At 39.3% G+C, this 12,826-nt stretch overlaps 1 protein-coding gene across 11 annotated transcripts in view; it reads right to left on the reverse strand.

Annotated features, from left to right (window-relative positions):
* Positions 1-12,826, reverse strand: part of ENPP2 (ectonucleotide pyrophosphatase/phosphodiesterase 2) — a 105,646-nt gene that overhangs the window by 70,711 nt on the left and 22,109 nt on the right. For 9 of the 11 annotated variants that reach the window (XM_082433157.1, XM_082433152.1, XM_082433155.1 and 6 more), the window contains exon 2: positions 2,295-2,397. In XM_082433157.1, the coding sequence (XP_082289283.1) occupies positions 2,295-2,397 (103 nt within the window). Of the gene's footprint in view, positions 1-2,294; positions 2,398-2,616; positions 10,416-12,826 lie in introns of those variants that run through there. The other 2 variants (XM_082433160.1, XM_082433154.1) reach the window with 2 other exon arrangements.

A 12,826-nucleotide genomic window follows, 5' to 3' on the forward strand; every position in this document is an offset into this window, starting at 1 on the left:
TGTTCTAATACATAAGTAATAGTTCACCCAGTGTTTTCCGATGTGTAGGCTTTGCTGACAGAATAACCAACTATATGTGTCATTTCAGGCACATATAACATTTAAAAAGATGAAAATGCTTAAATTCTCTGCACTATGCTCTCACCCAGTTTCCAAAGTACATCTTGGTCTTTATTCAGGAGAAATCATCCACAGTGCCTAGACAGCCGGTAAGCTATATCAACAGAAAATTTAAAGTAAAAAGTGTCAGGTATACCAAAATCCCAAAACTCAGACTTAAATGGCGTTGTGTCCCAAGACTAATACTTCTTAGCCGTAGAATTTTCACTAATAAATTATTTTAGAAGATACCATAAAGGCTGAAAATAATCAATGATTTAATTAAATAATTCAAGAAGCAAATATTTTGTAGTATGTTTAAGATCACTTAGATTTATAGATGATAATTTAGATTATATTATTTTTCCAGAAGTAGCATTGATTCATTAGGTCTTATAGTTGGTCTTAATAACGTATGGAAATAATTTATGATACACAAAATATATTCAAGGATTAGTAAATCTGGTCTATATTTTTCAAGTTCTCCTGAAGAGAGCACACACATTCAAAAGGCAATGAAACAGAGTGGACAGAATCATGGGCTTTTTTTTTTCAAGTACAGAATGAAAATTAAAAATCATCTAGGCCTGTTCCTTGTCGTACAACTAAGGAAGCAGAATTCACAAGTGACTTCCCCAAGATGGCCCGGCAAGTGATACAGATCCAGGGTGCCAATCCAGGACTTTCATGACCATTTTCCAAAGAAGTCAACTTTGAAAATAATGGGCGACTTGATTTTACAACATTCATCAGGGAAATCGCTTTTAATATCAGTTTTAGCCAAAGTAATATATTAATACAAAACAGGAAAAAAGTTCCTTTAGGGTCCATTGGAAAGAACCAGCAGTGGGCTCTCAAGATGCTAGCTTGCCCACGTGACCAAACTAAGGATCCAATTCCCCCCTTCCAGTCTGAACAGTTACAGTCAGTGTGAATGGGAGTTATACTTGTCTGGAACAAGAAAAAGAAGTCTTTGAAGAGAGCATTTGTTACCAATAAAAACAGGTTTCTCCAGCTTAGTGATCTACTTTCCTCCCCTTCCCCAACAGAAGACAACTCATTCTGTCCATTTGGCTCCCTGGGGGTGCAATTTTTATGATCTATTTTCTCACTTTTCACCCCAAGCACACCCCACTTGGATGCACTAAACTACTTCTAATATAATTTTTTCACCCTTACTCAAAAGTTACTTGCTTGATGTAAGGAAGACTCAGTATTCCATCCATGTATGGATTATAACTTGGCTAATAAGTGCTCATGCTGGCTAAACAGAGACAGGTGAGAGTCTCTTATGAGTCAGGTCAAGAAATACAGTGCAGAGAAATACAAAATGCACAGGAAGGCAGACAAACCTGCTGAGATGTCAGGAAAAGTCAAGAAAAGATTGCCCCATAGAGTACCCATTACTTAATGTGTAATTTTTATTTATAAAAGCATCAGCAGCTCCAATTTCCAGGAAATTAACCAACTCATTACTTAAGACCTGGTCATTTAAGCCCCTCCATCTGCACAAGGAGCTCCTTCATAAGGATTCCCACACTGCTTATGGCACAGTGTATTGTAAAAGGAAACTCTTTCACTTCAGTTCTATTAGTTAAGTCAAGGCACACTATTAAAACTTACCCCTCCTCAGTCCAAAAGAAAAATCAATGAGTGCAACTCAACCTTGTAAGCTCTTCTAAGCACCTCGTCTCTTTTATATTTTTCCTGTTCTAGGTAAATCTTAATCTCATAGCCCTGAAGTTTCACAAAGAGAGTTCCCTGCCTTTTGTACTTCCATTCCTATTTTTCTCTAGGTCAGAACTTTCTGAAAACAAATACTACATCTCATACCACATGACAATAAATCAAATTCATGGATCTTTAATATTAAGCCAGCACCTGTTCTCACCATTTCTGTTTCAGCCTTGTCAATTCACAAGAGCTTTAATATTATCTTAACATTTAGAAATTTCAGAGGACAGAGATTTAAATAGCCAGTTATCTAGCATGAAGAGATCATAAATGTTCTCTCATTAAACCACATTATCCTATCTGAATTACACACAGAGCTGCTTTTATTCCAGAGACATCTAGGACTAAAGTAGTTACACTGCAAGATTAGCTTAAAGATGAATTTCTTAATGAGCTGACATTGATTACCCAATGCATAAAATTTTTAAAAGATTGAAAATGGGAATAGTTGCTACACTTACCTGTAGGAGGGCCTTCATCCCATCCTTCTGCCCTCTTAATTCGATTTGCTGTGAATCCTAAGCAGATATTGACCCCAACAGCAAAAGTGAACAGGGATATTACCTAAGGGAATAAAGAGCTCAAATTGTCAATGCAGCCAGACAAGCCTAAATCAAATTCCAGGAAGGCAATGCAAATGACTTCAACATCTCCCCCCAATCTTACAACTTCCCAAAGGCACCATACAGCGCTGTCTTCATTTTAGAAACAAAAAGAAAATTCAGAATCAGGAAGCAGCTCTGAAGACCAAGGCTTTCCCCTGGCATTCTGTCATTCTCCTACCTGATACAGCTGGCAGGAGTTTCTCCTGGCCATGGCAGAGGGTTCTTGGAAAGCCTTTTGCAGTGTGTTCTGTTTGCCTACACTGAATGCACTGCTTTTTGGGGCTCTGAGTCTAGTCTATTAACTACAAGTAATCCCACCTGGGAGGTTGACAGGCCCCTCTGATTTGTCCACAGCTTGATTTCATCACAGTTTGTTCACGAATCGCAGCTCTGCGCATAAGAAGCTTGAAATATCCCTCTCCTTCTCTCCACCCCCTATCTGTCCCTCCCCTGACACACAGATACTTTCATGTGGTTTCCTCTGGTAACATAAGGGTTTCTTATGTCGCTGTAGCCAATAACACTGCATGTTCATTTTTCTTCCCTCCTAAAAACATGGTTTTAAAAAAAGAAACCAAATGCATTTTATCCGATAAAAATGAAACACAGCCATAAAAGGGTTTCTACCCGCTCTAAGCTTTTAAGGTTTACAATGTAGTTATTCAATGTAGTCAACCTCACGACTTTATTTTTTCTAAAAGGAAAGTTTTATAATTTATAAACCTAATAACTTTCTCTGTCTTGCCTATTTATTTATTTTTCTGGCAGTTTAAACGACCCCGTCCCTTTTGCCACATTCTCAGCTACTCCCGACTCCTCAAATATTTCTCACGATGAAATCTCCCACGATTGTAACTAAACACAAGAGAGAGCATTATGTTTCCCCATGTTGTTGTTAGAGTTTAGAGAAGTAACTTTTATCAAAATACTGGGAATGCCAACTAAGCAACACAGAGTTCTTCTGCCCGGTGAGGAGGGACAATATAACTTCACGTCTCTCTGCCTCTTCCTCCCGAAAAAACTGTCAGCTTGGGTTTTGGGTTTTTTGGGTTTTTTTGCTTTTGTTTTTGTTTTTTGGGAGGGGTGCGGGAGCAGCAGGGGTGCGATGGGAAAGCTTTATTAATGATTGAATTGAGGAAGGAAATCTCAATGGCAGCAAGAATTTAGCTTTAAAGAATTGCTTCCCTAGGTTTTTCCCAGATAAATTATCATCTAGCCACCAAACACTGTGCCCTTTGATGCTATCGTGAGCATTAAAGTCTCTTTACTAACCTAGTTGGCAATCAGGAGACTTCTAAAAGAAATCAAGGCCTCAAAAGCTGAGAGGTCTTTAAATACTGTACACTTTTAGGATTCAAATGAGGGAGGAAAGCTTATCTTTGGATTTTCTCCGGCCGGACCCAGTGACCATGGTTCTTACACACAGCATATGTGTGTATGTAAACAAATACGGCGCTTACCACGCAACAAATTACTGAGGAAGCAGTGGCTCAGCTCAAATAAAACCTGATAGCACAAAAGCCAGAACTTGTTTATGGTGGATTGCACATTAGTCCTGGGTTTCATTAGATATTCTAGAATTTAGTAACAGCTAATTGAACAAAAGAAAAAAAACACAGTGCCAAACTTTTAGCTGCCTTTCTAACGTCCTTTTCATTTCGCAGTCTTGCAGAGATGGCAGGCTTATGAATTTTTCTATAGAAGTCTCTTGCTTTAGTCTGTGTGCCATACTGAAATGATTTGGGGTCCTGCATTTAGCAAGGCTTATGAAAGATGTTAACCCCATGTAAGATTTTTTTACTCTTTATGTTCAATTTCAAGATGTAGGCTTGCTTTTACAGAGGACAACTATCAAGCTAAAAGGAAAATATCTAGGCAATCCTGTGACTGCACCGTATGCCCTCGCCAGCTTCCCCAGCCCTCACCGGAGTCCAGCAGATTTAGAATCTGTCTGACATTTGATGGTAGAAATCCAGCATGAGGACAGTGAAGGCTCCCCTTGAAAAAAAATTAGACTCAGAAGCTGAACATTATCCATTAATTTTTTTTGACATGCAGAGTAGCTGTGCAGGGGGAAAAAGTCTGAAGTGTAATAGCCAGGTTGATCCAGAATTGGCTTCTGTACAGCACTTGTTACCAATTATCTAAGAGGATTGAAGTCAGCCACTATTTCTGTTAACCATCTGCCAAAGAACTTTATCTTCTACCAGGTCATTGTGTGCACGGAACACATTCACACAAACACACACACACACACATGTACACACACACCCCATCTAACACAGTTACACAGGATTTTACTAAAAGACATCATTATAAATTAACTGTCAGGAGGATGACCAAAGTCCCCATCTTGGGCATCAAATCAAACACAAAATAAAATTACTCCTCATTATCTAAAATTGAGAAAACCAAAAAGCCTGATAACGCATACCGCACGTCCAGAAACTCAACTAAAATGACTGAAATATAGTCTAAAACCTTCTATAACAAAACCGAATCAAGAAAGGTCACCTGCTCTGGTATTTAAGATTTTTGGTATAAGGTCAACCATGGTTGGGGTCAGGAAACAAGAAAGTGTATGAGAAAGACTAAAATTAACCTTCCGCTTGGTTTATTAATCCAGCCATATTTCAGAGAACACCGCCCCCTGGCAGGAGAGAACCCAAACAAATCTGACAAGTCTCAGGCCCTAAAAATCATTCTGTGGTTCTCAAGTTTTATTGGGCATAAGAAGGACCCTGGGCAGTTGTTTAAAATGTTGATGCTTATGGTCTAAACCCCAAGATTCTGATTCATTAGCTCCAGGAGGTGAGGAGAAGAAAGGGGGAGTTTAGGAGCCAGACAAGAACTGACACAATAGGCTATTCTGATGCAAGCAATGTAAGGACCACATTCTCATACAAATAATGTAAGAACAACAGAGCATTAGAATAAGTTACTCTGAATCAATTAATTTCTGCCCTGAATGTTGACTTGCTTGATCTAATTCATAATGTAATTTTAATATACCATTAATAGCATTCACTACTAATTGGACATTAAAGTTTCAATCTCAATGACAAACCGTGGCTATTCCTCCATGGGGATCAGCTCCAAACTGTAAGAAGCAGAATAGTATTTTATTTACTTTGCTGGTGGTACGAAGCAGCAGTGTGTGTATTCCTTAATTGCAATACAGTAGTTGCATTTATACAAATGCACAGTCCATCTTTTCATGAAATGCTTCTGTGAATCCTTGTTCCCAAGCCCTGATTAAGGTAAGAGGGCTTGAGGTTAACAGTGAGATTTGAAAGATCTGTAATTGAGGGTTGTCATTCTTGCCTCCTGCAGTAATTATGAAGCGTTCATGAACGGATTCAAACTTTATCAATGTCCAGCTTCTCATTGTGCAAAATTAACTGCAATCATGGTGCCTTGACTTGACTTAATTCTAGTCCCAGGATACTTCTAAGACTATGGTGTTAGACAGCCACAGACCACCTGATTTTCAGGGGTACCACTTAGCAGTCACTACAGCACATACACCAGGAAAGTAAGAAAACCGCACCCATGTGTATTCTTCCTATCCTATTTTACAACTCTTTAAGTCTTGTTTTTCAATTCTGCTGTGGTTGAGGACTATTAGAAAATTCAGAATAAAAACCGGACAACAGTCTCTGCGAAAGGGATTTGCCAATCTAAATGGAGCAAAAAATCATGACAGCTAATAGAAAACCAAGCAGGCTCAATCGCTCCCACAACCCAGGACTGCCTGTGTGTATAAAGTAGACACCACTTAAGAGTTTAAACCACAGAGGCAAAGTTTTACGGGTAATCTATGGTCCCGGGGGTTTCTCCAGTGGAGAAATAGCATACGCCTATTCAAATGAAAACAGTACTTGTGTTATTACTTATTACACAATTGAAAGCTGAAATCAACACTGTCACCTCTTTCAATGACATCAACTTATATCATAAACTTCTGTGCATTACACTTACTCCCAATGGAATCGAAGCATGAGCCCCTGACTGAAACACTCTCTAAGAATATGCATTCATTGCACAAATGTTCATTAGCTCCTACTGTGTACCAAGCACTCTTCTGGGCACTAGTTCTATACAAGGAGCCAAACTAAACATGGTCCTCTGGCTGCATATCAATCAAATAGACACAGAAATAAATGTAAAATTGCAGCTGTGGCAAGCATAGACGTAAAGAAGTCAATGATGCTATGAGAACAAGTAATTCAGGTTTGATGTGGTCAAGAAGGTCACGGAAGGGCTTCCCTGGTGGTGCAGTGGTTGAGAGTCTGCCTGCCGGTGCGGGGGACAAGGATTCGAGCCCTGGTCTGGGAAGATCCCACATGCCGCGGAGCAACTAGGCCCGTGAGCCACAATTTCTGAGCCTGCGCGTCTGGAGCCTGTGCTCCGCAACAAGAGAGGCCGCGATAGTGAGAGGCCCGCGCACCGCGATGAAGAGTGGCCCCCGCTTGCCGCAGATAGAGAAAGCCCTCGCACAGAAACGAAGACCCAACACAGCTATAAATAATAAAATAAATAAATAAATAAATAGCATTCCCTTTAAAAAAAAAAGAAGAAGGTCACGGAAGACTCTGAAAAGTGTCAGATGAGACGTGATTTGAGGGATAGAGGGGAGTAACTAGATAAGAGAGGAGAAAAGGATTCTAGGCGGAGCGAACAGGATCCGCAAAGGTTGTAGGCTGGAGACACCAGGCATCCACCAGAAGAGAAGACAGCCCGTTTGACTAGTTCAGGGAGACAAAAGGGAGCCTGGAGTGAAATAAGACTGGAGAGGTTAGTAGAGGTCGGTCCATGTGGGGCCTCATCAGTCTTGTAGGGTGGTATAGTCTTTATCCTAAAAGCTTTGGAAAGCCTTTAAAGGGCTTAAGTCGGTGGAAGCTTAATTAGATATGAAGCATTAATCTCTGTACGGTGTGGTTATGAATTGGAGGGAGTCAAAATGGATACAGTAGATTAGTTTGGAAATGACAGCAGTAATCCAGACAAAAGACACTGAGTGATATTTTGCACCAAGAAAATTATGGTGTTGATGGAGAGGCAGAAAACTGGGAGAGTTATAGGAAAAGGACTTGTTAATGCATTGGGTATGGAGGTTGAGGGGCAGGAAGGCGTGAAATGTGATGACTCCTGAGTGAATGAATACGCAATGATCGTGATGACCAGTAAAGTCACTTCTTAAATTTTAATGGGATTATAAGAAAGACTTAGAGACATGTATCCATTTGCTAACACTCTAGAATTAAATAGTTAACATAAGGGATCTCGCTAATAGCTTTAAAACGTGTCAGTAGTCTTAAAAATCTTCTAAGGCAGTGGATTTAAAGTAAAGTTATAGTAGACTTGAAATACTTGAAAATACATTTATTCATAATTGAGGTTAAGAAGAATTACCCCACACAGGAAATAACTCAGCTTTGTTCCTAACCCTAGCTTATAATAAAACATTTTAAAACTCAAACTCAATTTAAGTCTTTTTTTTTTTTCTTGGTTACTCTGAAACGTGCATGTAAAAGTCCAGGTGAATGAAAGACGTTTGAGTCTACTTTGCCATGTGGACTGTGTAACATCTGAGCACGAATCGGTGAGTAGGTGACTAGAGAAAATTGTTTTACTAAAAGTATCAACACAAGGTTGGAAACGCTCAGCCTTTACCCTCTAGTCTCACATAAGCAGGCTGAGAAGCTGTTACCAACGCCACTTGCAGATAAAGAAATGGAGGTAGGTGACATCTCAAAATGGTAGAATGAGTGATTGAGTTTCTAGAAACCAGGCCTCCTAAGTCAGTTTGGTCCTCTTCCGACTATAGCGTGACGTCTCTCTATGAGGCCACACAAGGGCCTCAATTCAACACGTCCAAAACACAGCTACCTCAACAGCCACCCTGCTCTCCAACTTCTTTTCATGGAAACCTTAAAGCCACTTTTTGTTCTACAATCCTTTCATCTCTTGTTTCTAATCAGAAATCATGTCTGCAGAGTCTCATTATTAATTACAGTTATTACTATCCTTTATCAGAGCCTGCTGAGTGTCATTAATACCTAAATTATCTTTCTGTGTGATTACTTTTAGATCCATCTCTTCATCTTCATTCTTCTGGACACACATTAGAAGTTCATCTCATAACTATTCTTCCTGTTTGCATTCTCGTCCCCCTTCAAACACCATTTCACTGAGGTCTCTCATCCAACTTGTAATTCATTTCCATTCCTTACCCAGAGAGCCCTGCATAAAATACAGGCAAATCTGATGATTTTCACCCCAAACTGAAAACCTTCCAGTAGCTTCCTATCACAGCAGTTCTCAAAGTGTGATCCCCAGGAGGGTCAGAATCACCTGGAAACTTGTTAGAAATGCAAATCCTTGGGTCTTACCTAAGAAACTCAGGGGTAGAGCCCAGAATCTATGTTTTAACAAGCCCATCCGGTGATTCTGCTGCAAATTTGAGAACCACTGACCTAGAGGATAAAATCCAAACTGCTTAGCAAGGTGCACAGGACTCTAAATCCAAAATTAAGCTCCCCGGATTCAGATCCCAGCTCTACCACTGTTTAACTGTGAGACCTTACATGACCCTTAGGTGAATTACTTCTCCACCTTAAGACTCAGTTTTCTCATCTGTATCCAGCTCATAGGATTCTTAAGAACATTACGTGAAATAATCCATGTAAATTGTCAGGCACAATGCCTGACACAGGAGAATGCTAAATAAAGGGTAAGTTTTCTTAATTTGAGAACTATTTGCTATTCCCTGATTAAGCTGTGCTTTCCTACGTCTTTGTTCTTTAATATACCTTGTTGTTTTAGCCTAGAATGCTCTTCTCCACCTACTCTCCCTGGCAAACTCCAACATATTCGTGAAGATTAAGGTCAGGTGTCACTCCTCTGTGAAGCACCCCCTGATTTTGCCCTTCCTGTGCAGAGCAATGGGCCTCCCATACTGTCTATAATCTCTTTTTAGGCATCTCTATCCCTTGTGGTCCTTCAAATGCAGGGACCAGTCATCCTTGCACTCCACAGAGCTTTGAATCTTTCCTGGGATATAACAAACAGACAATAAATGTTTGTCTAATGAAGGACTTGGCATCAAGAAGTTTAAATTGGAACTTGAATTGAACTTGAATTCTTGCTCTCTTACTAACTAGCTGTGTCCCTTTAAGCCCATATTTATTCATCTGTAAAGCAGGATTATTGGGCTAACTCAGTGGTTTGAAACACTTTTTTAAGCATTAAAACCTTATTTTCAAATAAAATCTCAAAATGAATACCAACATCTAAATTTGGAGCTGCTCTAGTGGGAGTGGGAAGCCAGGATCCCATCTAAGCAGCCACCTCCCTTCTCTCTCTGGCACTTTCTCAGAAATGTGGAAATTCAAGGAGTACAGTTTGTAAAAACAAACAAAAACAATCAATAAGTAAGTTAATTCCACTACTTAAATACTTTTCTAAACCTTACCCTTTGTTGTAGTATTCATATAGCTACACACACACCAAAATATGACCCAAATTACCCTCAAACCAGATCTTTCATTGATAAATGACAGAAACTCTCACTCTAGTCAGACTATTCCACCCAGAAGTCCAAGCTAATTTCCACACTTCTCCTTATGCTATTTCTCAGCCCTGCTCCTCTTTCCATTGTGCTCATACAAATCTTAGTCAATCCATTCCTTTCCCCAAGGCTCAGCACCTTAACAAGAACCCTCCTCACAACTGGAATACCCACTGTGCTATCCTCAAGAACCTATAGATTCTACCCAAAACATTTATGTCTTGTTCTTTAGTGTTGCCTGTTCTATTTAAGTATTTCCTGTCTCAGCAATAAGAATATAAATCCCCAGAGAGCAGGGGAAAGAAACAACATGGTATAGAGACTCAGAGTCTGGATTCTGGAGTCCAACCAACCTAGGTCTGCCACTTTTAAGGGTGAGACCTTGCTTAACTTCTCTAAAACTCAGATTTCTTTTAATAAAAATAATAATAGTTATCATTACACAGGGTTGATATGAAGACCAAATGATATAATGCATGTTAAGCAGGTAGCTCAGTACTTGAACATAGGAAACATACAAATATTAGCCATTATTAAATACAGGAGGATAAAGACTGCATCATCTGCTATCAGGTTCATGTAACTGAAAGTGGGGTCCGGCTGCTCGCTGCTCAAAAACCAATAAAGAGGCAAGGCTGGTGGAAAGGAAAGTTTGCTTTATTTTGGATGCCGGCACCCGGGGGGTGGGGGGAGGACAGATGCCGGTCCAAAGGCTGACTCCCCCCCCCCACTCCCCGACAATCAGGGGGCAAGAGCTTTTATAGACAGAGGGAAGGGGCTACATGCAGAAACAGCACAGTCAGCTCTGACAGTCATCTTGAAATTGGTCACTGGTGGTCTGACCAGCCTCAACTTGATGGTTTTAGGTATAGTTAATCTTCAGTTCCAGGGTCAGTTTGTTTCCATTTCTTTGAGGCCAATCCTCAGAATTGTGGCAGCTCATGTCATTGCTATAGTCATGTCATAATGGTCATCCTGTAGTTAACTTCTTCCACCTGGCGGGGGTTTCAGTATCTATAAGACAGCTCACAGGATATGGCTCAGAATATTATCTATAGCCCTTGAGAAGGAACTAAAGGTCCTTGACTATGCTTAATGACTAAACTATTATTATTTGGTCTCCTTTGACTGTTTTCCTCTGTTTCTGCACTTTCTCACCACTCTGATTAAACTTATTCTTTGGATAAAATCTTTCCACAGACAAAAGGCAGGCTGAGGATATGGGGGGAATAGACCATAGGGCCCTGCTCCGTTTCATTCTCAATAGGTAGCAAAAGGCTGGGCACATAATAGGTGCTTAGTAGTGACAAAGGTTCTAGGAGAATTCCCTTTACTTATGGAGAGATTACATGTAGGTTTAAGTTAGATATGTTATGAACCACTTTTTTTCACATTCTCTCTAACCTCAAGAGAAAATGGGCAGCACTTATTTGGAAAAGGGTGCAGTGACTCTGGAGACAGCTTTGAAGGCACAGGTTTTAACTACAATAATAAAGACCTTCTATTTGAATTGGAAAGTCCCGAGAATTTGAGCTTCAACTCAAGAAAGTTGTTGAACTCAAACCTAAAAGGAAGTTTATACTTGCTACTGGAATGGCATCATCACATGCTTAGAGCACAATGGTACCCTCTCAGGGAGGAAGCAAAACTGCCATTTCTGTGATTCCCCTTGAAATCAAACAACAATTTGTGACATTCAGCAAAGTAGGAATAGAAAGAAACTTCTTCTGCCTGACAAAAGATTTCTTCGAAAAACTCACAGCTAACATCATACTTAACAGTGAAAGACTGAATCCTTTCCCCCTAAGATCAGGAGCAAGACAAGGATGTCTTCTCTCGCCAGTTCTATTCTGCACTTCTAGCCAAAGCAATTAGGCAAGAAAAACAAACAAAAGGTATTTAACTTGGAAAGGAACAAATACAACTATCTCTATTCACAAATGACATAAACTTGTACATAGAAAATCACAATGCATCTGTTTAAAAAATATTAGAACTAATAAATGAATTCAGGAAGATGGCATGATACAAGCTAAATGTTAAAAATCAGTTGTATTTTTGTACACTAGCAATGGGCAATCTAAAATGAAATTGAGAAAGCAGTTGCATTTACAATAGTATCAAGAAGTCTAAAGTACTTAGTAATCAATTTAACAAAGGAAGTGTGAGACCTTGTATTCTGAAAACCAGACAGCATAATTTTAATATATTATAGAAGACCTAAATAAATGGGAAGACAATCATGTTCATGGATTGAAAAACATTATTGTCAAGATGGCAAGAAAGTGAAAAGATGGTCCACAGAACGGGGGAAAAATTGCAAATTATATATCCGACAAGGGTCTAGTATCCAGAATATGTAAAGAATTCTTACAACTCAGCAATAAAAAGACACATAGCCCAATTTTTTAAATGTTCAGAGGATTAAAATAGACATTTCTAGAAAGAATATATATAAATGGACAAAAAGGACATGAAAAGATGCTCAATATCATTAGTCATTTGGGAAATGCAAATCAAAACTACAATGAAATATATACTACTTCACACCCACCAGGATGGCTAAAATTAAAAAGACAGAAAATAATAAGTATTAGGAAGGATGTGGAAAAATTGGAACCTTCATATATTATTGATAGGATTATAAAGTGGTGCAGCAGCTTTGGAAAACAATTTGGCAGGTCCTCAAAGTGTTAAACACTATGTTAAACATAGTGTTACCATATGACCCAGTAATTTCACTCTTAGGTATATACCCAGGAGAATTGAAAACATAGTCCACACATAACCTTGTACACAAATGTTCATAGTAGAA

Source organism: Balaenoptera physalus (genome assembly GCF_965194825.1).
Source record: "Balaenoptera physalus genome assembly, chromosome: 17".
NCBI lineage: Eukaryota > Metazoa > Chordata > Mammalia > Artiodactyla > Balaenopteridae > Balaenoptera > Balaenoptera physalus.